The sequence below is a fragment of the Eurypyga helias genome, unplaced genomic scaffold, assembly GCF_000690775.1.
Source record: "Eurypyga helias isolate BGI_N326 unplaced genomic scaffold, ASM69077v1 scaffold30686, whole genome shotgun sequence".
Classification (NCBI taxonomy): domain Eukaryota; kingdom Metazoa; phylum Chordata; class Aves; order Eurypygiformes; family Eurypygidae; genus Eurypyga; species Eurypyga helias.
Genome location: NW_010256472.1, coordinates 4,567 through 32,161, shown reverse-complemented (window position 1 = coordinate 32,161; position 27,595 = coordinate 4,567). Strand labels below are relative to the sequence as shown.

The following is a 27,595-nucleotide window of genomic DNA, read 5'->3' as shown; positions in this document are numbered from 1 at the left end:
ATTAGTTTCTCTCCAGGGAAACTGGGAGCACCGGGGGTGCAGCTGCTCGGCAGAGGGATGGGGTCAGGAGACGTCACGTGGTGGAGAGGATCCAGAGCGGAAGAGGCGTCTGGAAGCCTCGTAGTCCGGCTGCTCAGGGCTGTGCCCGCTTGCGTTTAAGGACCTCCGGGATGCTGCGTGGCCCTGGGGTAGCCTGTTGGGTGCCTGGTCACCCGCCCCGGGGGCTCGGCAGAGCTGCTGGGGTAGGAGGGTAGGACAGAGGATGGGGGAGTGCCAAGCACAGAGCAAGCCAAGGGTAAGCGTGTTGGGCTCTGGACCTGCTCAGCCAGCTGTCAGCGGCAATCTAGAAGCAACAAACGAGTGACCCCCACGTTTCCGCGCTGCTCTCGGGGCAAGGAGGCAGCGGGGGCTTCTGAATGCTCGCGGGTGCAAACAGCAGTGCTGGGCACGCCAGCCTGCCTGCAGACCAGTGCAAAAACCTTGCCTCGAGCATTAAAAATCTAGCAAGACAGCCCTAATCCAGGCTGTGCTCGCAAGACCAGCGAGCTAAGGGTGATGGATGTTGCAGTTAAAAGGGCGGATGATCAGACCCTTCAGAGCTGGCAGCGTGTCCCACATACACAAGCGAGAACTTCAACTCGTCCTGCACAGCACGTGATCGCAGGGGTCCATTTTCCCAGGGGGAGGAGCAGGCTGTAGGATTTTGAAGGTTGTGGTTCCTGGGAAACTGGGGTATAACTGTAACTCTCTGTTCAGGTACGGCATCAGAAACCGGGATGAGGTCAGCTTCATCAAGAAGCTTCGGAAGTAAGCTGTCAGGTGAGTTTGAGTACCCCTGAAGGGCTGCCAGTGCTCCGTCTTCCTCCTCCCCAGCGCTGAGCGTCCAGGCTCCCGGCCGCTGGGGTTGCTGCGTCGCAGCGTTTGTGCGTGCGGGTCAGCGGGGGCCTGTGCCCTGGCTCTGGGCCAGTTCCCCATCCTGGTTGCGTTGCTTGTGCTTCTCTCCGGGCCGGGGCTGGCAGTTCAGTCGGCCTGCAGCGGGAACGGCAGCTGAGTGTTGGCAACGGTGTGTCTATCTCGCTTTGGGCTTAGGCTCTGAAAGTCCCACAGTGGCCTCAGACTCGCTAAAGGTAGCGTTCCTTTGCCCTTGGGATTGCTCCTAGGACCCTGCTGTCTTTTATGCTTCTTGAAATCGCTGCTAGGATCGGGGCTGGGTGCTCACTAATCCCGAGGAGGAGAGAGGTGTCCCTGCCATTGCCTTCACCCAGGTGACCGCTGTGCCTCAGTCTCACCAAGTGCCTGTTCTCCCGCCCCGCTCCCAGCACTCCTGTACCACAGGGGTGGCTAACGGACGCGTCCCACGGGCGCGCCGAAGCAGGCGTGACAAGCAAGCGTCACAGCGGGTCAGCGACGCTGATTTTTGATCCATCATCCTCGCGCGCCGCAAGCTGGAAGGAGCTGGGAAAAGGCACCTCAGCTCGCATACCCTGTAGCTTTTGTCTCTGGGTTTTTCCATTTTCGGGTTTATAGAAACTGGAGCTCAGGAGGCACCCCCAGGCAACTTTTGGTCATGGGAGTTTTTACATTTACAAACACTCCCGCCCCAGGGAGCCCCGGCAGCACCTGTGTTCACCGGTCTGTAACCCACGTAGACGTGGTTCTGGGATTACAGGGCTGTGTTTAGAAAGTTGTGCACGCAAACACAAGAGTGGTCAAGGCTCTCAAGCTTAGCCAGTTTTACAATTATGTCTGCTTCCCCTCAAGAGGGAAAACCACAATCACAGTGCCTGAGAGCAGCTTTTCCAAACGCCTGGCGCTCTGTTCTGCCGCTCCAGCTAGCTGGGTTAGAAACTGGGTTAAAAGCTTCGTGACCACAGTCGCTTTTTCTCTTCTTGCCAGTGGGACAGCAGTGAAACAACCAGCGTAATAACGCGTGTGCCGTGACGGAAGCCCTCTGCCCCTACGGCGCTGGCCGGTCCCCCCTGGCTGTCTAGGCCTGGCACTGGGGAGATAAGAGAGCCCAGCATGCAGTAACCGTTGTCACTGCCGCGCTGTCTTTCTTTCAGAGAGCAGAGAACCCTGCCCTCCCGACACCAGACTCTGGATTCTACACCTTCCCCGAGGAAAAGGCGGTAACATTCAAAGCGAGACTCCGGCTGAAAGGACGTTCTCACGCGTTCTGCAGCTGCTATGTGGAATGTCTGCTGCTGAGCTGTATGTGGAACGTGCTTCCAGTGATTAAAGAGACTCTCTTGTTTTCTGAGGCTCTTACGGTCCTTGTTTCCAGCTGCTAATCCGCACCCGACTGGTTTGGGTGCAAGGAAGGGATTGATTCTGCTGGTACAGGAACCAGCATAGGTGAGAGAAAGTAACAAACAGGCACAGACTATGCAGAACAATTAACAGTAGCTAAAACGCTACCTTACCATTTAATCACCACCTTAGCAGTAGTAAACAACTCTGGTTAAAAATGTAGTAGTGAAACTAGTGTAATAAAAATAATGGCAGCAGGAAAGGTTCAATACAATTGAACAAGGCACAAACGTTCTGTTTTCAGAGTCTTCTGAGATAAGGCAAAACGTGCCTGCCAAGTGCTAAGGAGACGGTTTAAATTAACAACGGGCAGGGTTAGAAGTGTCATTGGATTAGAGGCTTTGTCCACGTGGAACTGGCACAGCAAACGCAAAGACAGTCCCTCTCCAGTGCCTGCTCGAGAAGCCAGCCTTCGCCTGTCAGTGGAGCTGTGCGTCCAGGTCGTACTTCTCGCAGAATTTGTCTGTGAAGGGTATGCAGGTGAGGAACTCGCACCACTCGCACTTGATGGGGTAGAAATAGAACAGAATCACAAGTCCTGAGAAGAGTGCAATGAAGATGAGCTGGAAAACTATAATTTGGCATCGCTTCCTATATAAATCAAACTTCCCAAAGCTAATGTAGGGCAGGAAGGCAAAGGAGAGGAAGAAACCACTGATAAATCCTGAAATGTGAGCAAAATTATCAATCCAAGGTAGGAGGCCGAAGGCAAAAAGAAAGAGCACCACAGCCAGCAGCTTGAAGAAAGCCCTCCATGGGTGTGCCAGGATTTGCCAACTCTGGAAGAGCTCCACAAAGAGACAGGCCAGAATCCCAAACTGGGATCCTGCGGGGCCAACCTGCAGAAGAAGAGCATCACAGGTAACATCAGGCACGTGCCATCCGCCCGGCTTCTCCAGCCAGCTCCAGGCGTTGGTTACTATTCAACTCCTTGTTCACCGTTCCTTGGGAAACGGATGCCGCAGCCCTCAACGTCATCCTTGTAATGGGGTTCCAGGAGTACAGGGGCTGGTTTGATGCCGGGGTGAGGCCAGCAATCACCAGAACAGACTGTGCCTGAGGGCAGCTCTGGTTCAAGTCACCAGGCGGGAGAAGCCCTTGAAGGCAAGCTCTTGGATCTCCCCACCCACCACGCACTTTTCCCTGCTGAAGGACCTGGAAGACAGTCCTCCAGGTCCTGCCACCACGTCTTCTAAAGGGAAGCCGGATAGTCAGATCAGACTTCTCCAGCCATGGCACATGGACAGGGACAGCCTGCGGGAAAGGTGAGCTTTGCCCCTCTCCTGCCTGCCACTCGTGGAGGGTCCCTGGCACCAGCTGCAGCTCTCCATTCCCAGCCCGCAGGGGCCTCCCTCATCCCGTGCTTGGACAAACCACGTTTGCTGGGAGAGGCAGCCTTCCTCCTGCGGCAGAGCGGGCTGCTCGCGTGGCAAGCCCAGGGTACTCTGGGGGATATCACTGCTCAGCAGCTGGATGATGGTGCAGTGCCAGCCTCGAGCGACCGACCTGCGCAAGGGGCTGCAGAGATGAGCCCAGCTCCGGCCTCTCTGCCAGAGAGGCAGAGGCACGTAGAGGAGGCTTGTGTTCAGGGCAAGTTACCAGGACCCTAGTCTGCAGGAGACCCACCTCTGCTCTGTAGGGTAGAAATATTGCACTGGCAAGGTTCCCAGTGATGCCACTGAGCAGGTAGATGATAGAGATGCGATGCCATCCTGCCAGCTTCTCTAGGTCCCGCAGGATCGTCATTTGGAAGCAGACTGAAACCAGACAGTGCAGGATCCTGCCAAGTTCAGAGTAGGGGAGCTGAAGCGGCAGCCGCTGAAGTCACCCCTGTGCTGAGCCTTGCTGAGAGCTCCTGGGCTGGCCTGGCCCACACCTCTACCAGCCCTCCCAGCAAACACAGCATGGTAAACCTCAGCAGGGACAACAGCTCAGTCCCCCCAGTGTCCCCCAGGCAAGGAACTGCCAGAACAAGCCTCACAGCAATCCCAGGGTTCAGGGCTCCCCCACGCAGGCAGTGGAAGTTTTACACTCTGCTTACCCAGCATGGAGGAACAGTGAGAGCCAGAGGCGGTAGAACTGGTCAGGGACTTCTGGATTTAGGAAAGGGAGGAGTCCACAGACATCATCCATGCAGTGCACCTAGGGCAGAAGTGGGGTTGTGAGGTGTGGCAGCCAGCACGGCCCTTTGCCAAGGCCAGGGCACACTGCAGTTAGCTCTGAAAGAGGGGCTCTCCCCTCTTCTCTGCTGGATATTTGCCTCCCTTGCCAACCCCTGCCTCCAACACCGTTACACAACCCCACCGTTCCCTGTGGCAGCTTTATGCCCTCATTCTCCACCCGCACACGTGCACAACCGACACATCCGCATTTGCTCGCCAGTGGAGCGGAAGGCTGCATTCTCCTGCTGCTCCCACAGTGGTCCCGTGTTGGGCTTTTGCAGCTGCCAGCCCAGGTCCTAATCTGGTCTCCAAAGAGGCTCAGTGACTTCCCCCTGGCTCACTGTGGGACAGGATGCAGGACCCCCACCTATGCTGCAGCACAGCCACCCCCCGATCTTGCCAAGCTGCTGAAGCAGCAGGAGGGAGAAGGGCAGCCATACAAACCCCCAGCTCCCCACTTACCTGAGAGCAGAGCGTTGCCTCCTCGTGAAAATAGCCCCGCATAAATTCACAATACTCCCGGGAGGTTATTTCACACCTGGAGGAGGCACAAGTGACCCAGATAAGGAACAAATCACACCTGAAGGCACAGCAGACCATCCTGTGCCCTCCCAGCCCACCCGCTCCCCATCTCCCGTCTGCCCCCGAGAGCCGATGCCTTCAGCAGTCCCTGACGTGCTGCAGTGTCTCTGCAGCAGAGGCACTAGCCCACTCCCCTTGGAGGAATGTGTTACTCTCCGTACACCCCTCTTGCTTCTCTCCCACCAGCGAGCCTGCGTCACCTCCGCAGACTAACGCCCTACGCCCAGGGGCTCCAAAACAAGTGCCAAAGCTGAGCTATTTACGGCTGAAGAACCCCCAGAGCTTGGGGAAGCTGTGTCTCTGGGGCTGAGGGAGTCTTGTGCTTCCACAGCTGACAGAGGGGCAAGGGAGGGCTAGGCCAGGAGCATCCTGGTCATGGCTTTCAGGGACAGAGAATCACCTTGGAGCAGCACTGATTTTCCTCCCTGGCAGGAAAAGCCAGGCCCAAGCACTGGGTAACCACTCAAGCTGAGGAGCAACGCAAGGAAGAGCAGTATCATCCTCCTTGGCAAACCCTGAGCAGGTCGTTTCCTGACATCTCCTTGAGTCACCAGGGACTCCGGGCTGGGGCCAATGTAGCCTACCAGGACCAAGCTGGCCATTCCCAAGGAAAAGCACACAACTCCTCAACAGAAGTACTTAATCCCTTGGGATCTGAGTCCCTTCAAACCGCAAGACCAGCTGAGATACCCTGACCAAAGACTCAGGCTGGCTCTTATCTCCTGCTCATCCCAGAGTCCTGCTCCATCTGGGAGAATTGTCATGGCCTCCTACCCAACTCCCCTTCCCAGCAGGGCTCTGGGCTGTGTGTGGGAAGGACAAGGAGGACAAATGGCTGTCTGCAAACTGAAAAGGATGCCTTGTGTCCCACCCCAACACCCAGCCCCTCTCCATACAGGTAAAACTCATTACCTTCCCTTGGTCCCAATGCAGCAGGGCCGGCCTGTAATCACACAGTCCATGTGAAGGTGGTTGGTGTAATTCCCAGCACTGTTTTTTGTGCAGATCTGGAAAACAACAACTGGCTGCAGTCAGACAGCCGTGGCTTTGCTTGCTGCCTGGGTGAAGTCAAAACAGCCCCTTGGGAAGAAGCCAGTCTCACAGACGTGGGCTTCCCAAGGCCTCCCTCTGACAGCAGGCTGGTGCCTGACACCCCACCTGCCTGAGCCTCAACCAACACCACCTTTCTGCCAACGGATGAAAACAGCCCAGAGGCTGAGTCTGTCCCCATCACCCTGTTACCCTGGCAGGGCCCAGCCTTCAGCTGGCACAGGGGAACCGCTGTTGTTGGAGGGCTTTGAGCCTTGGCTAGACAAAGCCATGGCTGCCCTGATCTGGTGTTTGTGATGACAAGCAGGAGGCTGCACCAGTCATGTCCCACCCCACCTCCCACCAACTCAGCTGTGGCTCTGCACAGCGGGATGCAAATGCTGTATTCCAGCTGCCCGTACAGGCTCTGTGCCACCGGCAACGCTTACCGGCCATTTGGTGATGTCATCTGGCCACTCGTGCGGCTCCATCGAGGCTGGCTGCTCACACACCCTGCAGCAACAGAAAGCAGGGATCAGCCTGAGAAATATCCTTCCGAAGCACCAGGCAGGATTCCCCAGGGAGCCACCACACCGTCCCTGCCCCCAGGCTGCCGTCCCACAGCTCCCCTCTGTCCCTGGCACGGGGCTGGTGACAGGCTGCCTCAGATCAGCCAAGGCTGTGCTGATCCAAGCCACAGCCTCCTTCCAGCGAGCGGAGATCACAGCCTCTGACCTTTCTGGCGCAGCAGCCCCGTCCCCCCCAGGACAGCAGCTGCACTAGGTAGGACCCACCTGGGGTCCTGGTGACAAACAGACCCAAACTGCCTCTTGCTTCCTGCCAGCATTGGGGTGCTGGGGTGCTGGGGCCACTTCACCCACACGGCCAGCGTGGACTGCAGGAGAGAGGAGAGGTGTCACCGTGCAGCCCAGGGTGGCAGAAGCATCAACAGAAGTGGCCCTGAGCCTGCAGGGGCAGCACAGAAGGGGTCACAGCACCCACCGAGCACTCCTCCTCCGAGGTCTGCACGCAGCCTGACTTGTCGTTCCGCACGCAGCAAGCCGAGTGCTTCTCCTTCTCCCGCTTGGCGCTGATGAAGCTGTGCACTTGCTGGTCCTGCCTCATGCACGGTGAGAACTTGGCCCCGAGGTGGATCAAGGCCTCCTGGCAACGATGGAAACACAGCTCAGCCAAGGGGCAGGCAAGGACTGCCTGGGCAGAGCAGGCTGGGGAACTGCAAGGGGCAGCCCTATCAGGGACCAGGGACAAGTCCTGCATGATGGAGCCCAACATGCATCAGGCTCAGTATCTGCTTTCAAGAAGGCAAGCCCAGCACAGAAATTCAGGGATTTCCTTGCCCATGGCCCCAGAAACACCACCACTGCGGCTGGGAAAGGAAACTCTGGGACATGACAGCCTTTCCTAGGGGGAATGGCATCAGCAAAGCTGTCACACACCGTAGAACTCCTGTATTTTCTCTAGCCCCGTGCTTGGCTTTGTAGGAACAAGGTGCAGAGCGGGAGTGCCAGGGTCCAAGCCAGCCTCCGGGCAGCCCGCTCCGCAGGGTGGTTGGGGCTCGGAGCACCGCTGCACCCTGCCAGGGATGGCAGGGCCCCAGGGGACCCCCAGCCAATGCCAGCCGGTACCCCCATGCTCCAAGCTTGGTGCCCTGGCCCCTGGGGTGCCCAGGGTCCCCTGGGGCCACCCTGGGGTGGCACGCGTGCAGCACGCAGCCCCCCCATCAGCCCACCAACAGTCCCAGACAATAGCACTCACTGAGCTGGGGCCGATCCCGAAGGTTTCCTTTTTTCGTTTTCATAAACCCCTCTGTTTCGCAAGACCTGCAAGGAGAGAAAGCAAGAGCCCCGTGAGCTCCTGCCCACAGGGTCAGCAGGGCAAGCAGCAGGGGCTGGTGAAAACAGCACCCACGATGAACACAAATCCCCACAGCCAATGACTGGGCACACCGTTCTCTCAAACTGGTCTTTTGCAGGATCACAGATAAAACCCCCATCAAGGCACAGGCACCTTCATCTTAGGATTTCATTGAAAATGTCTATCTCTGGCTACTTCAAATTTCAAGAAGTCCCAGGGCCTGGATTCCTAGGAGTGTCTTGAGGGCCTGCAAAAAGCTTCAGCTCAGAGGCATAAGCAGCACCTGCCAGCAGCGTTGGCCCAGGTGCTGGTGACAGTCCTCTGAAAGCTGTCACACACATAGGTGAGAAGCTCCCCAGGGCATCCGCTACAGGGAGCAGGGATATGGCCGTAGAGACGTGTGCCCCAGAGACCTTTAACCACGTGTGGGAAGGTTACCAACAGCTTCAAGATCAGGGCTCAAAGTCAGACAGGTCAGTTTTGCTCCTCACAGAAGCAAAATCCTGCAACTGTTGCAAAAACTTAATTCAAGTTTGAAATATCCGCGAACATCCTTCTGGTCTCCACCAGGAGGAGAACGCGTTGTTTGAAAGGGTTCCCAGCCCAGACACAACCAGAGCCTGTAAGGAGCCCACCATGCTTTCTATCTGGTAAAATTAGGTGTCAAGAGCAATGTGGCTGCAGGAGGGAGATAAGGAGCCACGGGGCGTCACAGAGATGCTGCAAACAGCCCCCCGAGGCTGGGCACCCAGCGCCCAGCCGTCAAAGCCCTGAGGCATATAGCCAATATGTCGAAGGCTGACACAGGAGCCAGCAGCCAAAGGCTGTGACACAGTCACGCTCCAGGCAAGTCGGGGGGATTTACTTACTGAATCAACAGTTTCATGTTGGGAGAACCCCACAGGGGCGATGCCGTAGATGCACACAGCGAGGATGGTGATGAGTGAATGCACAAAGGTGACCCAGTAAGTGAAGAAAGGCCTGGATGGAGGTAAAGAGAAAAGATCAGAGGCAGAAACCCAGGCATATGACATCTACTCACAGAACACAGGAGAAAAGCTGCTGGTTTATCCCAGGAACCTTGGCAGAATCTGCAGTACAGGGCCAGGGTCACCTAGGGACGCACAAGACTGGAAGCGATGACCTAAGGTCTTGCTGGCAGACAGACCCTGTTTACCCTGACTCCCCATTACACTGGGCACGCCACGCTTTCCCAAGAAAATATCCGTAAGAACACATAAGCCTGATGCCAAAGTGTGCTGTTTGTCTGAAATACTGACTTTAGGGGATGATGAGAGGCAGGGATACCTGAGCCTTCCTGTTCATCACAGGACAATGGTGGCAGGGCAGAAATCTGCAGTCCCTCCCGGTAGCAGAGATGCAGACACCCAAAGCACCGTGAGGAGCAAGGTGGGCTCCCAGCGCACGCTGATACTAACATGCTGCCGTCTGCTGCAGTTTGCACGGTACTTCAGGGGCACAGACTGGGGAGTCTTAGCAGCAGGTTTCACCCAACCACCCGGCGGCAGGGACCTGAGTCACCAAGGGCCAAGAGCAACCACTCGCTCACTAGTTTTGTTGGGACCCCTTCTATGACCGCAGCTCTCACCTGTGATCATCCATGTCCTCAATCTGCCGCTTGACATAGCTGTCGATGCGCTTGCGGTAGGTACGGTTTGTCAGCTTCCCCACCATACCCAGGCCGTACGGCCTCTTCTCCTTGGCGAAGAGCTTCCTGACAGGGACGGCGATGCGCTGGCCACGCTTCTGTGGGCTGACACTCACCACCTCCTGCCGCAAGCGGACCTTGGGCTGTGCCAGGCCCCCATCCTTTTGCTTCCTCCAGCCTCTCTCCAGTGGGCTGAAATAAAAAGCAGGACAGCAGTGGCTTCCTTCTGCACAGTACAGCAATGGAGAGCAGCTTTGCCTGCTCTTCGGTGGCAGCAGCCCCTCTGCCTGTCCCACTGCAGCCGGGCTGAGCAGCCGATGGCAGACAAGGACCCCTGAGGTGGAAACTGTACTTCCAAGGGTTACACAGCGCCAGCTGGTGAAAGAAGGTGGCACAAGGCAGCTGTGCCAAACTAGGTGCCACCGACAAGGAGCTCTCAGGGCTTTGAAGAAGTGTTTCAGCAAGAGGCTAAGCCAGGGAGGCTGGAGCCGGGCATGCCCGCAGCCTCACGCACACCTATGTCCTCCTCTGCTTCATCCCTCTGACTCTGCCCTCTGCTAGGACAAGGAAGCGTAGCTCAGCCCAGCAGTGACAACCCCCACCCTTGAAGCACTTCACTGTGACTGGACTGGCACGTCAAACCCCCATGCCCACCACACCGGGCAGAGAAAGGCAGGAATCCAAGCAGCTTCCCAGGCCAAGGAAGTGACACCGTCACACGCTCCAAGCTGTGCCAGTTACCTCTCGCGATCCGTCTTCCACTCCTCCCTTTATTTGCACTGAAGCATGGATTTTTGGGGAGAACAACAAAACCAGGCTTCAACAGCACAATCACAATCCCAAGCATCACTAAGGAAGGCTTTTTTACCAAAAGAGAGGATGCAAGGAACGTTGCACCAGCTGCTGGTGAGCAGTACCTGCTTTGTAAGTCTCCATCGTATTCAGGTGGTTTTGTACTTCTTTGCTCTTAAACAGCAGCCTGGAGGTCAGGTCTGCAGCATTCAGACCCCGGCACAAAACAACTCGCTGCCTTGAGCCAGGCACATCCCTGACGCGCTCTGGTCTGGTTTCCCTCCTCTGGCTTCCTAAATTCCTCCCTCTGCACACAGACAGTGGTTCTCAGAAGTGGGTGGAGAAACCAGCTGACAAACCTATTTCTGAAAGGTCACCAGAGCACCTTGGGGAGACAGTGACTGAAGTGTGGACAAGCAACAGGATGAGGGAGAAACTGAACCTCTTCAGCCAAAATCGCTGCTGTGAAACCCGCTATTTTCAATACTGCACCTTGCAGAAGATGCACTTTTATAAACCTGAAAGTCCCAACTTCCTCTTAGGAAGTCCTTCTCCAAGAGAAAGTGCAAATTCCACTGCAGCCTGCTCTTGCCCCAAGAATTCAAGTGGTTTCTGTGTTACAGACGTGCTGTCTCCCAGTATTTCTGGTGCTGGGCTACCAGCCTACGCCAAAATAAACACCTGGCCACTGAAAGGGACACCCGACTATGATTCTGATAACAGTTCTCTGAAGTGTGAAAGAAACATACTTTCCTCAATAAATAAACCTATTTAAGGAGATCCAAATGGAGCCAAGAAGACTAAGACCGTCTCAGAGGAGTGACAACAAACTCCCACCATGTGCTGCTTCAACTTATGTTAAGACTGACTCAAGTTCTTTGGAAACACTTGAAGGGAAAGCGCCAACACAGCAAGATGGGCCGTGAGCAGCAGAACCACAACAAGGACCTCCCTGTCTGCTCCATGTTCACACCCAGCGGAGCTCTCTGCTGGGGTGACCTGCCAGCTAAGCCAGAGCTGATTCAGAAACGACATGGACCAATTACTCAGTACCAGTTACTCATGTGGAAAAAATCTGGGCATACAGTACAGCACCACCCACATATTTGTAGGGCTCTCAGCATCGGTGCCACACCTTTGCCTCCTTTGGAGCAAGGAATGTAGCCCAGCTTGACACTCAGCAATGCTTCACACCGCTCCTTGGAGCGAGACAACAGTTCCTGGTGACTGTGGCAATGGCAACAGCCTTCTCGTCTCTGCTAAGTTCTCTGTAGCCAAAGGCTGGGCCCCCAGCATCCCCACAGGTGATTTAAAGTGTCTTGTTTCCTCAAGGCATGATACAGCCTCTGGAACACATCACATGATGCTGGAAGTTGCTGGAGAGATTGCAGAGGTGGCCTTAGAGTCACCTTTCACGTGCATGGGTAGCTGGGGCAGGAGGTCTTAACCTGGGTTCAAAGAAAACCCATCACTGCACTGCTCTTTGAGCTCTGCACCAAGCACCCACAGCACTCAGATCCTGGCTTCCTCCATGCAGGAGGTCCCACTCTGAATGGGCTGGCCACCCCATGTTAGGCTTTGGCAGCTTCCAGAAAAATACTCACAGTAGCAAGTGGCTTCTTTCAAGCTCATTTTTATCCAAGGCACCTCCTGTGAGATCTGTCTGATCTGGAGGTTTCACCTCAGTGTCTTTGATTGCAGCTTCTGACGGCGACTCAAACACTTCATCTGGGTAAGTAGAGAGCTCCTCATGAAGGACTCCTTCCTGGGCAGAGAAACACAAGTCCCATCAGAAGAAACCAGCATCACATTTGAGACACCAGGCCTGGCAGAAAGCAGTGCTGCTCTGCAACATACAGTCCTGTCAGACCTGCCTCTGGGGCCAGTACCAGGCCAGAGCCCTGCCCCTCACCCGAGCAAAGAAGGAAGTGTCGAGCTCATCTGGAAAATCCACCGTGTCCTCCTCCAGGAAACTTGCTGGGGTGAAGCTGCGCCGCTGAGCTCTCCTCAGGGTGCTGTCCTTCACTGAGCGCCCCTGCAGCCAGAGAAAGTGGCATCGAGTCACTGCCTGAACTTTAGGCACACGCAGGGCCACCCCAGCCAGTGCACAGGGAGCCCAAGTGCTGAGCTGGTTCACACATGTGTGCGGAGCACAGCAGACCTGCTGATGTGTGACACCTTCCTGGTGAGACTTGTGTCACCCCGCTTTCCAATCCACAGTGCGTGTCTCCCATGCAGGAGAGGTTTGCAACAAGCCCCTCTGCCATGTATTGTACAATCATAGAATCACGGAATGGTTTGGGTTGCAAATGACCTTAAAGATCATCCAGTCCCACCCCCTGCCATGGGCAGGGACACCTTCCACTAGACCAGGTTGCTCAAAGCCTCGTCCAGCCTGGCCTTGAACACTTCCAGGGATGGGGCATCCACAGCTTCTCTGGGCAACCTGTCCCAGTGCCTCACCACCCTCTCCGGGAAGAATTTCTTCCTGATGTCCAATCTAAATCTACTCACTTTCAGTTTAAACCCATTACCTGTCACTACCAAACCGCAGAGCTGGTCAGTACTTGACACAGCGAAAAGGTCACTGGGCCCCGGAAGGCAGACAGATGGCAGGATGAAGAGACTTGCATAGTAAGAGCCTCGGGTACTTCTGCTCTGCCATGACTGCTGACCAGGTCCAGATGGACTGACCAGAGGTCCAGGCAGGCTGAACTGGACCTGCTGGAACACTGAGGCTGCTGGCTGTGGGAATCAGAGCCCCCAGGCCAAAAAGGGAAAGCAAGACCTGTACTAAAACCTAGCCTGCTTCTTGCAAATCCTGCTTCCTGGACACATGGCTGGAACACAACAGGAGATGGCTTGGTTTCTTCTCCTCCCCCACGGCTCTCCCCATCCTCTCTGCTCAGCAGCTCCTTCCCGCTCACCCTTCTCCCAGGGGAGAGGCCCATCCTGCTGCCAGACTGGTCCCTGCCCTCCCACAGCCAGTACCTTCACCAAAGCTGCAGCTGCTCGGAAACTCATTTTGGCAACAGACTCCCGTTTCCGCCGTCGTGGGAGGCGATTGAACCCTGAGCGCGAGCTGGTGAAGGAGCAGAGTGACGTGGCGCCTGGCGTGATTGGTGTGTGGGGGATGCTGCAGCCATCGTTGTCATCAGCCATACGGAAAGCTCGGCCGCGGGCCAGGGGATCTATGATCTGCTGAGAGAAGCAGCCCATCAGTCCACTCACCTCCAAACCCTTCCCCTGCCAAGCCCTCCTCCCTCCAAGCAAACACCTTGAGACTGTAACAGTGGCCTGGCTCCTGGGATTGACCAAGAACCAGACTGGACGGACCAACAAGCAATTCTGCAATAGGGACATTTGGAATAACTTGTTGAAAGCAAAGTCCTAGTTGTAAGCCTCAAACCTAAGTCCTCAAATCTCTCCCCCTGCCCCTTTTTCTTTTTTACTTGAGCTCTACAGTCAGGGAATGTGCTGTCTGAACAGGAGTTTGAGAAATCCCTGAAAACAGCCATGCTCTTTCTCCAGATAGTTTCCTTTCTGATATATGACAGCCCAGGATCTAAACAGTATCCTGTTGAACCTTAACTGTATATTTACATCTGCGTCCATTAATGAAGTTATAACAGCTGGAAAAAGCAGGCAAGCTTCCGGGAGCTGCAAGCCCTTCTTTGGGACTCTTCAGGCCAAAGCTCTCAATTCTTCTAAACATACGAATCAGCCTAATGAAAATACTGCCTTCAGCTACAAACCTTGCCTCCGTCCTTACATCATCACAGTTGTGGTTTCCACAAGACTTCTACGCTTTATCCTAATGTTTTACGAGCTTTTTTTAATCCACGGTTGCACACTCCACGGGAAGCTTTATGGGCTTACACCGACCGATACCATGTTCTGATTTAATGTAGCATGAATAGAGCCCAACAACATTTCTGAGTCTCCTGTGACCACAGACTAACTGCAAGACACTCCAGCTAGTAATAAAACAGGAAAAAGCACAAGGGGAAACTTGACTGAAAGATGCACAATATTCCCCTCTGCTTCAGCAACGCAGCCAGGCTTTGGGGTCACAGACCAGCCTGCTTTGGAAGGAATTTGTTTCCCTGCAGTGGTGCTCACTAACGCACAGTGATCCACCACACTGGTTATGACCACTGAATGCAGCAAAGGGAAGAGCTGGGATATTGCGGGTTAGTTCTGACTGCTGGTAACTGGATGTGCTTGACAGGATCTTGTCCCCTGGGGTCACACCTGAAGGCAGCGAGTAGGAGGCTAGCAGATGCCCTTTGCAGGCACTCAAAACCATTTCTGAGGACCCATGAGCAGAGCTGTAGTACCACTGGTGCAAGAGACACTTCCCAAAGTCCTAAAGCATAACCAGGTTCCTATGAGGACAGGAGCTCTGCTACTGCCTGCACTCTGCCTGGGACAAGGATCCACTAGGCCGAGTTGATACCAGGCCTGTTACTGTGTATTTGGGCCCAGGATACTGGCCACCCTGTGTACAACGGAATTTTGTCCTTGCAAAACGGCAGCAAAAGGCCCAAGCTGAGAGCTCTTGGACATGCTGCGCACATCTGATCACCACGACAGTCACAACATGACAAACACGGCTCTGAGCCTGTCACCGAAACAGCTGAAGGATCCCATCCCACAAAACCAGAGGGAGGCTGCTTGAGGAGGGAGTTTGCCAAACTGTATCTGCGACTTGAGGAGCATCGGAGCACGGAGCCCAGACACGTTCAGGCAGAAATAAGCCTGCAGATAGGTCGCAGCTGCCAAAGTGGTAAAGACTCTGCAGGAAGCTCACAATGTCCTTGACTCTGTCCCAGGTTACCCACCTTTTGCATGCCCAGTTGGCAGGGTCCGACATAGAGCGGAGGAGGAGTCTCTGTGCTTGTTAGAGAGATATTGTCCTGACTGGGCAAGTCCATTTCCCGGATGACCTGAGGTTTCAGCTTCCCATACCTCAGGCTGCAGTGGCGGAGGCTCTTTCTCTGCCATTTCTGAGTAGCATCGCTGTCTTTGCTCACCCCAAACCAGTCCGCTGTGCCTCTGAAAGATGCCAGCACACAAGGGCAAAGAAGCATTATGTTTGCTTGGACCACGCACATGAAAAGACAAAAACCTTGGTGGTCACTTCCAGCCCACCCCCACTCAAAGGCAGGCGGAACTCCTCCCCGCGAGCATCGCACGGCCTGTCCTCAGCTGGTTTCAGCAACCTGACAGATGCTGGCCAGAAACGTTCAACCACCGACAGCATTCTGTCTCTTAAGACAGGTATGAAAAATGTCAGGAGAGATTCACTGTGTGCAAAAGACAGTTGGTTCTGAGTTTTTCTAAAAAGAAAGAAAAAGAGATGGAACAGAAATTTAGAAGAGAACTTGGTGAAAGGATTTTTTTCTTTAAAAAACGTGTATTGAAAACACTTACCGTCTGCAGGTCAGCTCTAGGTCCCCACTGTGGGACTGTACTGTTTCACGGCTCTGTAGCTTCTCCCAAGAGCCACCAGAATTCACGGTTCTCCCCCAGCCTCCTCCCACACTCCCAGGTTATCCCTAACTTCTCCATCTCATGCTGCAGGATTTCCATCCTCCTCAATGGCAACATTAAATGGCACATGTTTGCTACGATCCTCATCTCTGCTAAGGCAAATACACACAGCTCTAAACTTCTGTTTGTAGTAGGAACAGAAGCTTGCAGCCAAGGTAGGTTTGCTGCCAAGTGGCTGCTGTCACGGACAAGCACTGGATCAGAAGCAAAATCCCAAGGAAGGCGGAGAAGGAATAGGGTAATTGAGACGAACTTCAAATACTGCAAGACAGCTGGTACCCTAAACCTACAAAGATCCTTGCAGCCCTGCCAAGCCTTTCCCACTGTGGTTAATCCTTCCTCAGAAGATGACAAGCTGTCTCAGCCCGCAGTTGTCTGACCCAGGTGTTGAAACCTGAAAGTCCTTCCAAGCCAAACTTGAAACCCTGGCCCCAGGCCCCCTGCTCAGGGGCAGGATTTCCAGCTGCTGAGAAGCCAGACCTCACAGATCACAAAAGGAATATTAAAACATACACTGGAGTAAAGGCTGGGCTACATCTAGAAATAGGTCACAGAGGGGAACCGAGTCAGTGTACTGGAGACAGGAAACTAGCCCTGTGTTTTACACCCTACTGAGCAACAATACCATCAACCAAGAGGTGAAGGTGTCCTGCCACCATGTAAAAACACGTGAATCAAAACCCACAGCCTCTCCAGCTAACATCTCCAGATACAAACCATCATGCATTGCCCTCAGCCTTCCACCATCTCCCAATGGCCCAGAACAGACCCTTCACAGGGCGTGAGGTCAAGCAGGCCACTGCTACATCTCACCTGACCTCACTGACCCAAACATTTCCAAATGCCTCCGGCAGTTCAACAGGGGCTAGACCTCAGAGACAGGGCTACGTGCAGCTCTCCAAGCACGGCTCTGCTCCCACAGACCCACGTCTCGTCAGAGCCAGAGGGCCTAGGGTCAGCACCTGGCCCGACAGACCCAAACAAGCCTACAGCTCAGAGGTGGCCGTGAAGATGTGCAGGCACAATGCACACCACAGAACAGCCATACAGCTCACAGGGCTTCTCACAGACTACCATAACCAATATTTCAACACCCAGGTGACAAGCCCATACATGGGGCCACTCCCCAGAGGGAGAGGACTGGGTTTGTGCCCACATGAGCCTGCAGATGAATGGCCAATTGTGCCAACAGCAGCACCTCGGAGCCCTCTGAACCTCTGCTCCTGCCAGCATGGAATAACAAGCACCACCAAAGCTGTTTTGTACTGTAAGAATCACTCCTCAACTGCCAGAGACCACTACTGGTCCAGGGCAAAGAGCTGTCCTACCCCCTGGTCATAGTCAAGATAGTCCAGGGGAACTGACTACAGAGCTTAGGGTACCTGGAGTACCCTAGGAAGATGCTGAACGTCCCTGTCCAGCTGGGCAGCCCCATCACGTCCTACAGATTCCCCAGAGCACTGTAACAAACATCAAACCAACATCAGAGGGCAGCTCTTGCTATTCTATCACATTGAGCCAACCAGCCCTGAGAGCCCGAGACCAAACACAAGCAGTCGGCAAAGGTGGACACCATGCCAGTGGCACCTGGCCAAGGGTAACAGTGAGGAGGGGAGGACAGGAATGGACTCCTGGGCATTAGGTCCCATCCCGGCCACACACAAAGTGACATTTCCTGGTTTAAAAGTTTCTGAGCTGCAGGCTCAGGGTGGCGGTCGATGGGCCATTGTGCCCTGGCCTGCTGGAGTGGCTCATCTCCCGGTGCTAAGTAAACGAAGAGCTCCACCTCAAAAAGAAGACAGTCACAACTGGATTAGAAAAAGCCAAGATGTCATCTGGGAAGGAGCGGATGCTCTATTCCATTCACCAGCTTCTGAGCCCCGTCTGGACCAACATGACTAGCATCTGTTCGGTGCTGCTTCCTCTCCTTCCCCTTCTGCCCCAAGGAGGCTTTGGGCCAACATACGCATACGCCACATGTTGCACTGACACCAGCAAAGGCAGCTGCACTACGGCTGCCCCGAGGAGATATTCCATCTACGGTGAACACCAGGAGGTGACAGCTTGTTAGGAAAGGCAGGAGGGAGTGAGGCTGGCGGGTGGACAGCTTGTTAGTCCATGCTACTTATTGACAGCTGCCTACGTATTTAGTAGGGGTGATCGTTGGTCTTTGTTAGATGCACGCATGAACTCTCTCACTGCCGCCCACGTGTAGGCCTCCCGGCCGTCCCTGGGAAGGCAACGCGGTCCCAGCAGCAGCCAGAGTCTGTGCGGTTCACAACAGCCCTTGCACACACATGCAGGGGTGGGTTTCACACTCAGTGCTACCAGTACCTGAAGAACGATCGGGGCAGGGACTGCCGCTTTCTCAGGGAACTCCTGCCCACCCGGTGCCCATGAATGGGCAGGGTCTGACTCCTTTGAAACCGTACCTGTCTGCTGCAAAGAAAAGACAGCTGAAGGGACGGAGCCTGAAGGGCTGCGGACGGGAGCAGTGACCTGCATCTGACACCTCCCCATCTCCTTCCTTAGCCCCACCGGCAGCAGTTATACCACGCTGCATGTGACAGCAGACTCCAGCTGAGAGCATAACCTAGAGAAACAACCAAACTCAGGCCACACAACATTGTCTTTGAAGCCAGGAGGCTGCTAAATCCCTCTGGTACATCTCCACCTATGTCTCCCATTGCTCTTGAAGACACCAGCACCTCAGACCTCTGTGATCTGCCTTCTGCCCAGTCACCAGCTCCAGATCCCACTGACTGGCTTTGGACATCAGTGTGAAACTATGGAGGTCTCAGCAGGCCAAGGTATGTTCTGTTCGGATACAGGTGTCTAATGCCTCTGGAAATTCCCTGGGCCCATGCTGGTTGGCCCTGCAGGGTCTTACCTAGGGCACAAGTCCATCTGTGCCACAACTACTGCATCACATGGACATCTCAGACACCCTGGGAGACTGGAAATGGTGTTAGATGCCTACACTCAAGCACCTGAACCAGCTCTCCATCACATCCCTAGCTCTGCTGTTCACAGCACAGGTTTTTAGGCCTTTCCTTGGTACCTTCCAGTTCCCTGTCCTTGTTTCTAATACACTTATTTCATGATTCTATTCCTACTGTCATGTCATGTATCTCCTGCAGTTCTGCCCCTCGCAAAGTCCTTCCCACTGCTACGCTTGCTCTCCTACCCACACTCCACAGCGTTCTGCAGAAACCATCTGCAAGCTGCGAGTCCTCAGGAGGAGGAACTTGGCCACCCCCCATGCTCCACAACAGCCTGTGTGGAGACAAGTCAGCTCCGCAAAACAGCCTCAACCCCACACACAAACTCTGAGCAGGAGACTCCCAGGACTTCCAAAACCATTTGTGCACCTCTGGGCTACTCCCTGTGGGACCGCATGTACTCCCAGGGTACAAAGTCAGTATCCACACCACCAGGAGCAGGCAGGGACGCTGTCACCAACCTGGGCCTCAGCACTGCCAGTACAGCAGGCACAGGTGAGTAGAAGACTTCCCATGAGGTCTGTCAGTGAAACAGCCGCATGTGCCTGCCCCTGGCCCTGACACTAAGCAGGACATTAGCATCTCCCTCAGTATGCAGGAGCTTCATCACCACTGTCCAGCCCTCCTTCCTCGCTCACTGTAGCTCCATGTGCCTTGTCTGTCTTCTAGTGTAGTAGCTCTGGGGGAAAATTTGTTGTCCCAGCACCAAAGTGGTTTGCAGTTCCCCAACCCCTCCCTCCCACGCACAAGCTGCATGTTGTGAAGACTTCTGGGCAAAAAAGCTACCCTGGCCCTCCTGCTTCTTGTCAGGGCCTCTGCAGTGCCCTCCCAAGATATCTCATCCTTGACACGCTCTTGCCCAACTGTCCTGGCAAGGAGCGGGACAAGGGCAGGGAGGTGAGGGAGGAGGCAATCCAGGTGTGCAAGGACAGCCTCAGGCAGGCCCAGAAGCTGCCCATGGCCCTGAAAAGAGCAGCCACTGCTTCGTGGCTCAGCCCTCCCAACCTCGCAAGAAGCAGGATCACAGAGAGCTGCTGCAGGAGAGCTTCACCACCAAGGCAGCTGCGGAACATCTGAGGCAAAGGAAAACAGCGCGTGGGAGGTCAGTCTCTCCCATAGCTGGAAAGTTGCTCCTTTGTGAGTGGGCGAAGCCTGGCTGGCTGGAAGTGCCCCTGACCTGTGGGGCTCCAAGGATGCTCCTGGGATTCAGGCAGGCCTGACACACTGCCAGGGATACACGCCAGTCATCTCAGGAGAGCAGCTGGGAGAGCCACTCCCTTTGGACAAACTGGGATAAGCCTTTGCCATGGGGAGGGAAGGAGCATCCAGCTGGGTGGCCGTGCCTCAGAGACCTCTGGACTGTGCGGATGAACAATAACCCTTTGTCCAGGCGTGGGGTACAGGACTGGAGCAGGCTCTCCATCGGTCCCCAAAGCTATCTCCAAGGCCTGACAATGAGCTAGTGCCAGGAGCCAAGCTACTGAGAGCCCTGGACTGCTTGGCGTGGGCTTCTGCCTCCCCCAGCAACCACATGCACTCTGATCCTGCACCAGGGCAAGCCCAGCACACCACATCAAATACCTCAGCTAAACGTCAGGGCCTGAGGCATCCTGGTACTTAGAAACTGCCAGCTCCCTGGGGCATGGGGGCAGTCAAATCTGCCTCTGATGGCAAGAACTATTCATTGTCCTGGTCATGACAATCTTCCTCCCAGGACTTGTCTCCTCACGTACTAAAGACAGGCTACATAGCACCACTGCGCTTATATACGGGGGACCTATCTGCACCCACCCTGTTCCCCAGCCTCACGTTAGATAACGAGGGAGACAACCTCATCCTGCTATGACAGCATGCCTCTTAAGTGCCAGGCAATAGGACAAGCAGAGGACCATAAATCCACAAATTAAGGATGGCAACACACGGCAGAATCCACTAAAGCAGGCTCTGCGAACTCAGTGTCTCACCTCTTGATGGTCTGGGTGATTGAGGTCTGTCGTTGTAGCACCGGTCTCCTCCCTTCGTTAGGCAGGGAGGGCATGCGGGTGTTGTCGGCGGGCATGCTCACGCTTCGCAGAAAGGCCTGACGTCTCGTTGGCTGTGAAGAAAAGCAGAGGGGAGTCCGTGTTCTCAGAGTGACGCGCTGCAAGGCCGGCCAGGGTGTGAAACATTTAGTCAACAACTCAACTGCCCCCTCAACACCCCAACCACAAGCTGCATGCATCCAGTTGGGCAGCAAAATCAGGCTACCAAGGACTGTGTTCCTGTTAGACAGGAGCGGCTCTGCAGGGCAGAACGGCCAGCACCAAGGACACAGCGTCTGTTTGTAGCAGTGGGTCTCGGTGCAGGCTGGCTCTGGCCCGGCCCATGGACCGATGTCCGTTTGCAGATGGGCTTTATAACACAAGCTCCTGCAACATATCCTCCTGGTTTTCTCCTAGCCAGAAGGAGCCCAGATCGCACACTCCCAGACCACTGTGCAAGGTGAAGAGAAGCACAGTAAGCCAGATTTGTTTCGTAAGTGACTCGGGATCTGTGCTAAAGCCTGCAAGAGCTGTGGGTGCGTGTGTGCTGTAGCTGCTGCCTGGCGCAGGCTGAGCAAGCCAGGAAAGCCACATCGGCTTTGTTCACAACCTAATTGTCTGGAAACACTAAGGTCTGAAAGCTCCTGGCATGTCTTGGATGAATGTCACCTACCAAATATGACACAACTCACCAGACTGTTCTCGGCCCCTACAACTGCCTTCCCAGGGCTGTTCTGGATTAGTATTTCATCAGCTTGGCAGAGACACCATCCCCACTTGTGAAACGCAGGCTGATCAGACTGTCCCTCTGGCAAACAAAGACCTGATCAACGGTTTCTCTGGTCAGACACTGTCTCTGCCTCAAGACTATTTGCGACTCCAGCCCCTCTAGCACAGAGAGCTTATGATTTCTACTAATCTCAACATTTTAATATGTTTTATGTCAAAATAATGCATAGATACTCAGGCTATAGGCCAAAGGAGTCCATTATGTACTCTCATCCTGACAGCCTGTGCTGTGCACACTGGACCTCCAGAGAACATCACCTCCGCCAGCTTCCATGGTAAGTACAGAGTGTCTCTCCAGAGAGCACCCAGCTGGATTTAGAGATTTCAGGTAAGAGAACATCCATCAAAGCCTTAAATAAGTGATTTGTAAGGCTTCAACCTGCACTGTTAAAACCCTGCATTCCAATTCTAATCCCTGCAGACTGAATCCCCTTCCTTCCAAGGGAAGACCAGGATCTGCCAGACACTGTCACATAGCTGAAGTGCATTTCAGTCCCCGGATCAAGGAATGGCAGAGAGGCCAGTCCTTGCTATTCAAAGCACAACAGAAGTCCTGTCTTAAGACAAGCTTGCCCTCAGCTCCCCTCCAGGAAGCTGTATAACCTTGCTTTTTTCTGATGGCTAAACGGTTCTTTCACATCAGCAACTGAATGCAGGCACGGCACTCCACCCACGGGGCTGGGCAGTAAGAACCCCCGGCTCTGCCTTCGGTGCAGGTAGCCTCTGTACAGTAAGGTCACACAAGCAGCCAGCAATCATCCGACCCAGGTCTCACCCAGGCAGGAGAGTTTTTGCCACTTTGCAGTCGAAATTCCTGTTATTATTCCTATTCCCAGCACAAATACGGATTTTTTGACTCTCACGCTTTGCATAGTTCCTATTAACCTATCACCCCATCTCCACTTCACCACTCTTCAGTATTACTTATTTCTCATCCAACGTGATTTTCTCGCGTTCCCCATGCTGGTAACAGCTTTGTGTTGCCAGGAACTGTTCTTTCTCTGCTGTTACTGACGAAAGCCTGTCATTATCTTGGCTATTCATAAGTCAGATTCGCCCTCTACTCATTTCAGCATTAGCTCCAGCACTTCCAGCCCTTCATGTTTCTCTAGGAGCCTACATTTCTCCAGTCCCCTTTAGTGCCTCACTCCCATATCCCCCAGGCAGGACACTTTTCACAGTCCCCACATCCAAAGAGTCATGTCCACTGATCTGAGCACATCAACAACCCACCCTTGTCCCTCCCACATCCCCTTCAAGGGGGAGTTAATTACTGATCATAAATTTACCCAACACCGCTGCCCCTCCTCACGTGGCCTTGTGACCTGCCATCGCATGCCACTTTTCTCTCAGCCAGGACTGCTGGTGACCATGGGCACAGGCACGCTCCCAGCACAGCGGGGCTCTACGCATCCCCTCGGCAGCCCCGCAGACCCTCCCCCTCCTGCCCCCAGCCCCTGTACCTGCACGGGCTGCGGCTCCTCTGGCACTGACACGGGCACCGGCACCGGGATGTCCAGTTTTAACCATGGTGGCTTCTTCCGCTGTAAACTGCTCGTGCTGTCGTGTCGCACCTCCGACATTGTCCCACGTTCGTCCTCAGGCCTAGGAGAGGGGAGAAACCACAGTTGGGAGGGGGCCAGGCTCACCCCCGACACGGCGCATGCCAGCCGGGCCGAGCAGCGAGCTCTCCTCCAGGCTGTGACTGACAGGACCCAAACCTCACGCTGGACGACTGCCCAAGATCCTCACAAGGGTTCAGGCGGCACAGCTTGCGTCCGCGCCGGTCAGCCAGGACCAGACAGACGCTCGGAGGACATGGCGCGTCTCTAAGGTCGGCAGGACCTCGAGCCAGAGACTGCAGTCCCAAGTTTGAGAGTCACCTCCCATTAAGATTTTTGCTGAGACTACTGTGAGATCCAGATTCCTTAAGAACCAGTCATGAATTAAATCTTAATGAGATCTGGATCCAGTCCAACCAGCTAAGTAACTGCAGCACCAAAAGCCACTGACCTCCCTCTAAAAACAGCTTGTGACTCACACAGGCACCCTTGCCCACCCACAGCCACGCACCACACTTTCCCACCTAATTACTACTTAGCAAGTGGCCATTTCTCATTGCTGGTTCTGATCTGTTTTAAATGCAGCAATTCTCCAGAATCATGACATAGCACACAGAGTAAAACACGTATAGCGTGTACATTAGAGAACTGGCATTATTCCTGAACTAAGAGTGGGTTTCATACATAAATAACGATGATAGGGTATTTAAATAAAACCTGCTGTGTTACCAAAACACCGAGGTAACCAGAGTGACCCACTGTCACCTTGCCCACTCCACTGCACTGAGCCTTCTCCTCCCGCTTAGGCTGCATGCAGCGGGACAGGGATCACGCGACTCCTTCAGGCTGGCAGAGCACCTGCTTTGCTGTGCACGCCTGGAGAAACAGTTAAGAAAGTAGATTTCATTGGAGAGGGATCAGCTCAGAGACCTCCACAGGTACCTTCTCACCTAAGTTACTCTACCAGCCCGTATTTCTTCCTCTCCTAGCACACACACAGTCACAAGCTAGCAGTGGGAAGCACGTGCGCTGAGAGGGACAAAAGATCCAACTCCTTCCCAGCTCCCTCCTTGCATGGTCCAAGGTCACAGACCCCACAAGGGACAAAAAGCAGAGTCCCAGCCTCTTCCCCCCACCATGGTGGACAGATGGAATAAGCATCCAGTTAACTCTGCAGGCACACACGATTTGAAAGGGATTCAGGAGAAAGCTCTCTGCACCCAAACTCAGTGCTCCTACTCCGTTAACACAGGCATGTACTGTGCATGCACAGTAAGGCAAGACAGGAATTCTTCCTTCAGAGTGGCCAAGCCCCAGGATAGGACCAGAGGCAGCAGGACCTCCATCCTTGGAGCACTCAACTGAACGAGGCCCTGAGCAGCCTGAATTGGCCTTGCCTGGCACAGCAGCTGAGCCAGACAACCTGTGAAGATCCCTCCCAACCTACACTGGGTGCTGCTCCCCTGAAACACGCGCTGCCTTTCGTGGCATTTCCATCATATTCCCACAGCAGCCCATATTCTCACTGCAGATGCTCTGTAAAGGAGCTGAACAAACGGTGAAGCTTACCATTGCAAAAGATACACATCGGGGTTGGGAATAGGTCAACAGAAGGGAGTGGGGGATGACCTGGATTGGGTTAGGAGAAGAGAATCTCATCTAAAAGGAGCTGAAGACCAGCTGCTAGCGCAGTCACACAAGCTGGGCCCGCTGCCAGGAGCGCTGCGCTCAGCTGAGCCGGAACGAGAGAAAGGGAGGACTGAGCTGGAGGTGGAAGAAGGTTGGGTTTCAGCAAATACCACAGGCCCCCAAAAGTCTGGGAATTCACCATCTAGCCTGTGCAGGCATGCCCCTCCTACATGCACCACGTTCCTGTGCGCACAGACGCCGTGCCGTGCATTGGAGGGACACAATTCCGTCCTTCCCTCCACCCCTAGCCGCAGGGTGACTAACTTCCTATGAGAGGAGAACAGGGAGAGTGTCAGGGGACTCCCGCCTGTGCTTGGGAAGGGTAAATCCGCTATGAGCCAGCTTTCAGTCGCGCACACAAAATGGGCAAACGTCTTCGTGGTGAGGTCAGAAAGCAAAGCAGATTCCTCACACCCCGGAGAACTCCCCTGAGCTCCGGTATTTACCCTGCGAGGGTCACAACCCCCAGGGCTTTCTGAGATGCTCCAGTCGCAGACCAGCCAAGAGGGGCAGAGCTGCTGCTCTGGTGTGACCAAACACAACCTATTTCACACCCGCCCCTCACAGCACAGCTCCAGAGCCCCGTTTCTGTGCCTTCAAGAGCAAATTCAGAGCCTCTGAACTAACAACTCTTCGCTTTCCAGCACCTCTTCAGCGGGCAGACATCACCCACCCTCCTTCCTGCCCACCTACAGAGCCGCCGTTGTGAGCAGTGCTCCGGGCGTGAAGCACACCAACGGGTAAGGTTGCAGCGGTATCAGTCGGTGACGCCAAGCCAGGACAGCAGTGAATGAATCACTCCTGCACTGCCCAAGAGCTGCTGCAACGACGCTGGGCTCCGTGAAAGACTGATCACATCTGTTTCCAAGCCCCCTTCCTAAATTGCCATGGACAGGGATGTCCATACGTCCCACACGCTAGCTTCGTTGTCACCCACACCTACCGGCGCACGGGGACCTCCAGCAGCCTGCACACACGCCACATGCAAAGAGAGGACAGAGCACGCGCACACATGGGGTCAAGCCCGTGGTCTCATAATTATCCCCAGCGTCAGCTCAACTTTGTATTAAAGCAAGAAAACGATGTCCAGACGAGATTCACGTAGCTGACACAGGCAATGCGCTGCTTTCTCCTAAACTTCAGCAGTTAAGAGCTCTTTAAAGCCTTCTTGAGAAGACTCGGGAGCCTATTTCAGGGTTTTCCTTTGCCTAAAGGGTTTGAACCTCCACATCCCACGCTCCTTTGAGGGCCCAGCAATCAGAAATCAAGACCTTCAAAAGCAGACAATGCACCAACGCTCGGCTAAAAAAATAAGATCCAGTATTACAGAAAGCAGTATCTTGCCTCAGAATTATATTAAAATATAAGTAAAACGGGAATTTGCCATCTAAACGTATGTTGCCTCTCTTGTTCTTGGAAAAACAGCGAAGCACCAAAATGTATATATAATAACTGTCTAAGTGCACGCAGTATTTAAAAACCAGGTGAGTTACAAGCGTGCCTGTAGAGTACTCCACTGAGGAGTAAATTCTAGCAGTTTGACCTGTTTTACTTACTGAAAACATCCATTTCCCAACAGAAGAGTGCAGTGAAGACAGAGCTCTTCAGCCTTCCCAGCTGCACATCTGCGTTTGGGGTGGCCAAGAATAAACCCAGAGGTGAAACGTGCCCGAGCGGGGCCTGATCCTCTGCACTCTGAACACACGGCCGCAGCACAGAGCAGCCAGCCGCCTCCAGCCACGGCGGAAGAGACGGGGGTATGGTCACAAGAGGCAGGTCTCCAGGTTAATGGTGGGACGGAACGTGGATCCAGGTGCATACACAGACATATAGATGTATAGCTGTGTACACACACCTACGTGAATGGTTGAACATCACCCTTGTAAAGCAGGTAACACCCCTTACTACCCCTTGTCCTCACTTGACGGGTGTCAGTCACTAATTTCTGTCTCAGCACTGCACTAAATGTACATTCCCAGTTTCACACTGAACCCTTGATTATTTTTAGGCGTTAACGTTTCAGGATACGGTGTCCCTGGATTTGTTGGAGCCAATGGGCTTAGTTTCAAAACTGACTGCATTGACACACATTTCATTTGAATGCTCATGTATCCTCAAGTAATCCCAATTTCTCAGCAGTGTGCTAACAGTGTCTTCAAGAGGTGGCTGAGCAGCCAGAGAGGAGCATGCAAAGCACAGCCCCAGCACAGCAAGGTGGGGCCAAGCCTCCATCCAAAGCCAGCATCCCGTTTCCAGCAGAGGACACCTGGCAATGGGGACAGAGTACAGGATCCCAGGACAGTCATGGCATGTGCTATGAATAACTCAAGGACTTCTTGTGCCAGAGGGGTCTTCCACTTGATGGTTCTCTGTACATGCATCCAATGATTTTACTTCCAGAATTTATCCAACCCATTTCTGAATCCAAGCAAACGTTCAGTATTCATAACTGCAGGTGACAAAAAGCTCCACAGCTGAAAGATGCGCTGTGTGACTAGCCATCTTCTCCAGTTTGCCTTTAAACTTGCCATTTCCTGGGTTCACTTGATGCCCCTTA

The 27,595-nt window shown here is 54.2% G+C and overlaps 1 protein-coding gene across 1 annotated transcript; it reads right to left on the bottom strand.

Moving 5' to 3' along the window:
* Positions 1-2,391: 2,391 nt before the first annotated feature.
* Positions 2,392-23,370, bottom strand: LOC104511184 (inactive rhomboid protein 1-like). Its single transcript, XM_010153682.1, is given in 18 exon segments — positions 2,392-3,149; positions 3,937-4,090; positions 4,352-4,452; positions 4,935-5,010; positions 5,967-6,061; positions 6,533-6,596; positions 6,878-6,978; positions 7,086-7,247; positions 7,860-7,888; positions 7,891-7,924; positions 8,828-8,939; positions 9,568-9,819; positions 12,024-12,184; positions 12,332-12,454; positions 13,411-13,617; positions 15,264-15,477; positions 20,942-21,072; positions 23,251-23,370. Coding segments are annotated over 18 exon segments (2,556 nt in total). The 3' UTR covers positions 2,392-2,729.
* Positions 23,371-27,595: the final 4,225 nt, after the last annotated feature.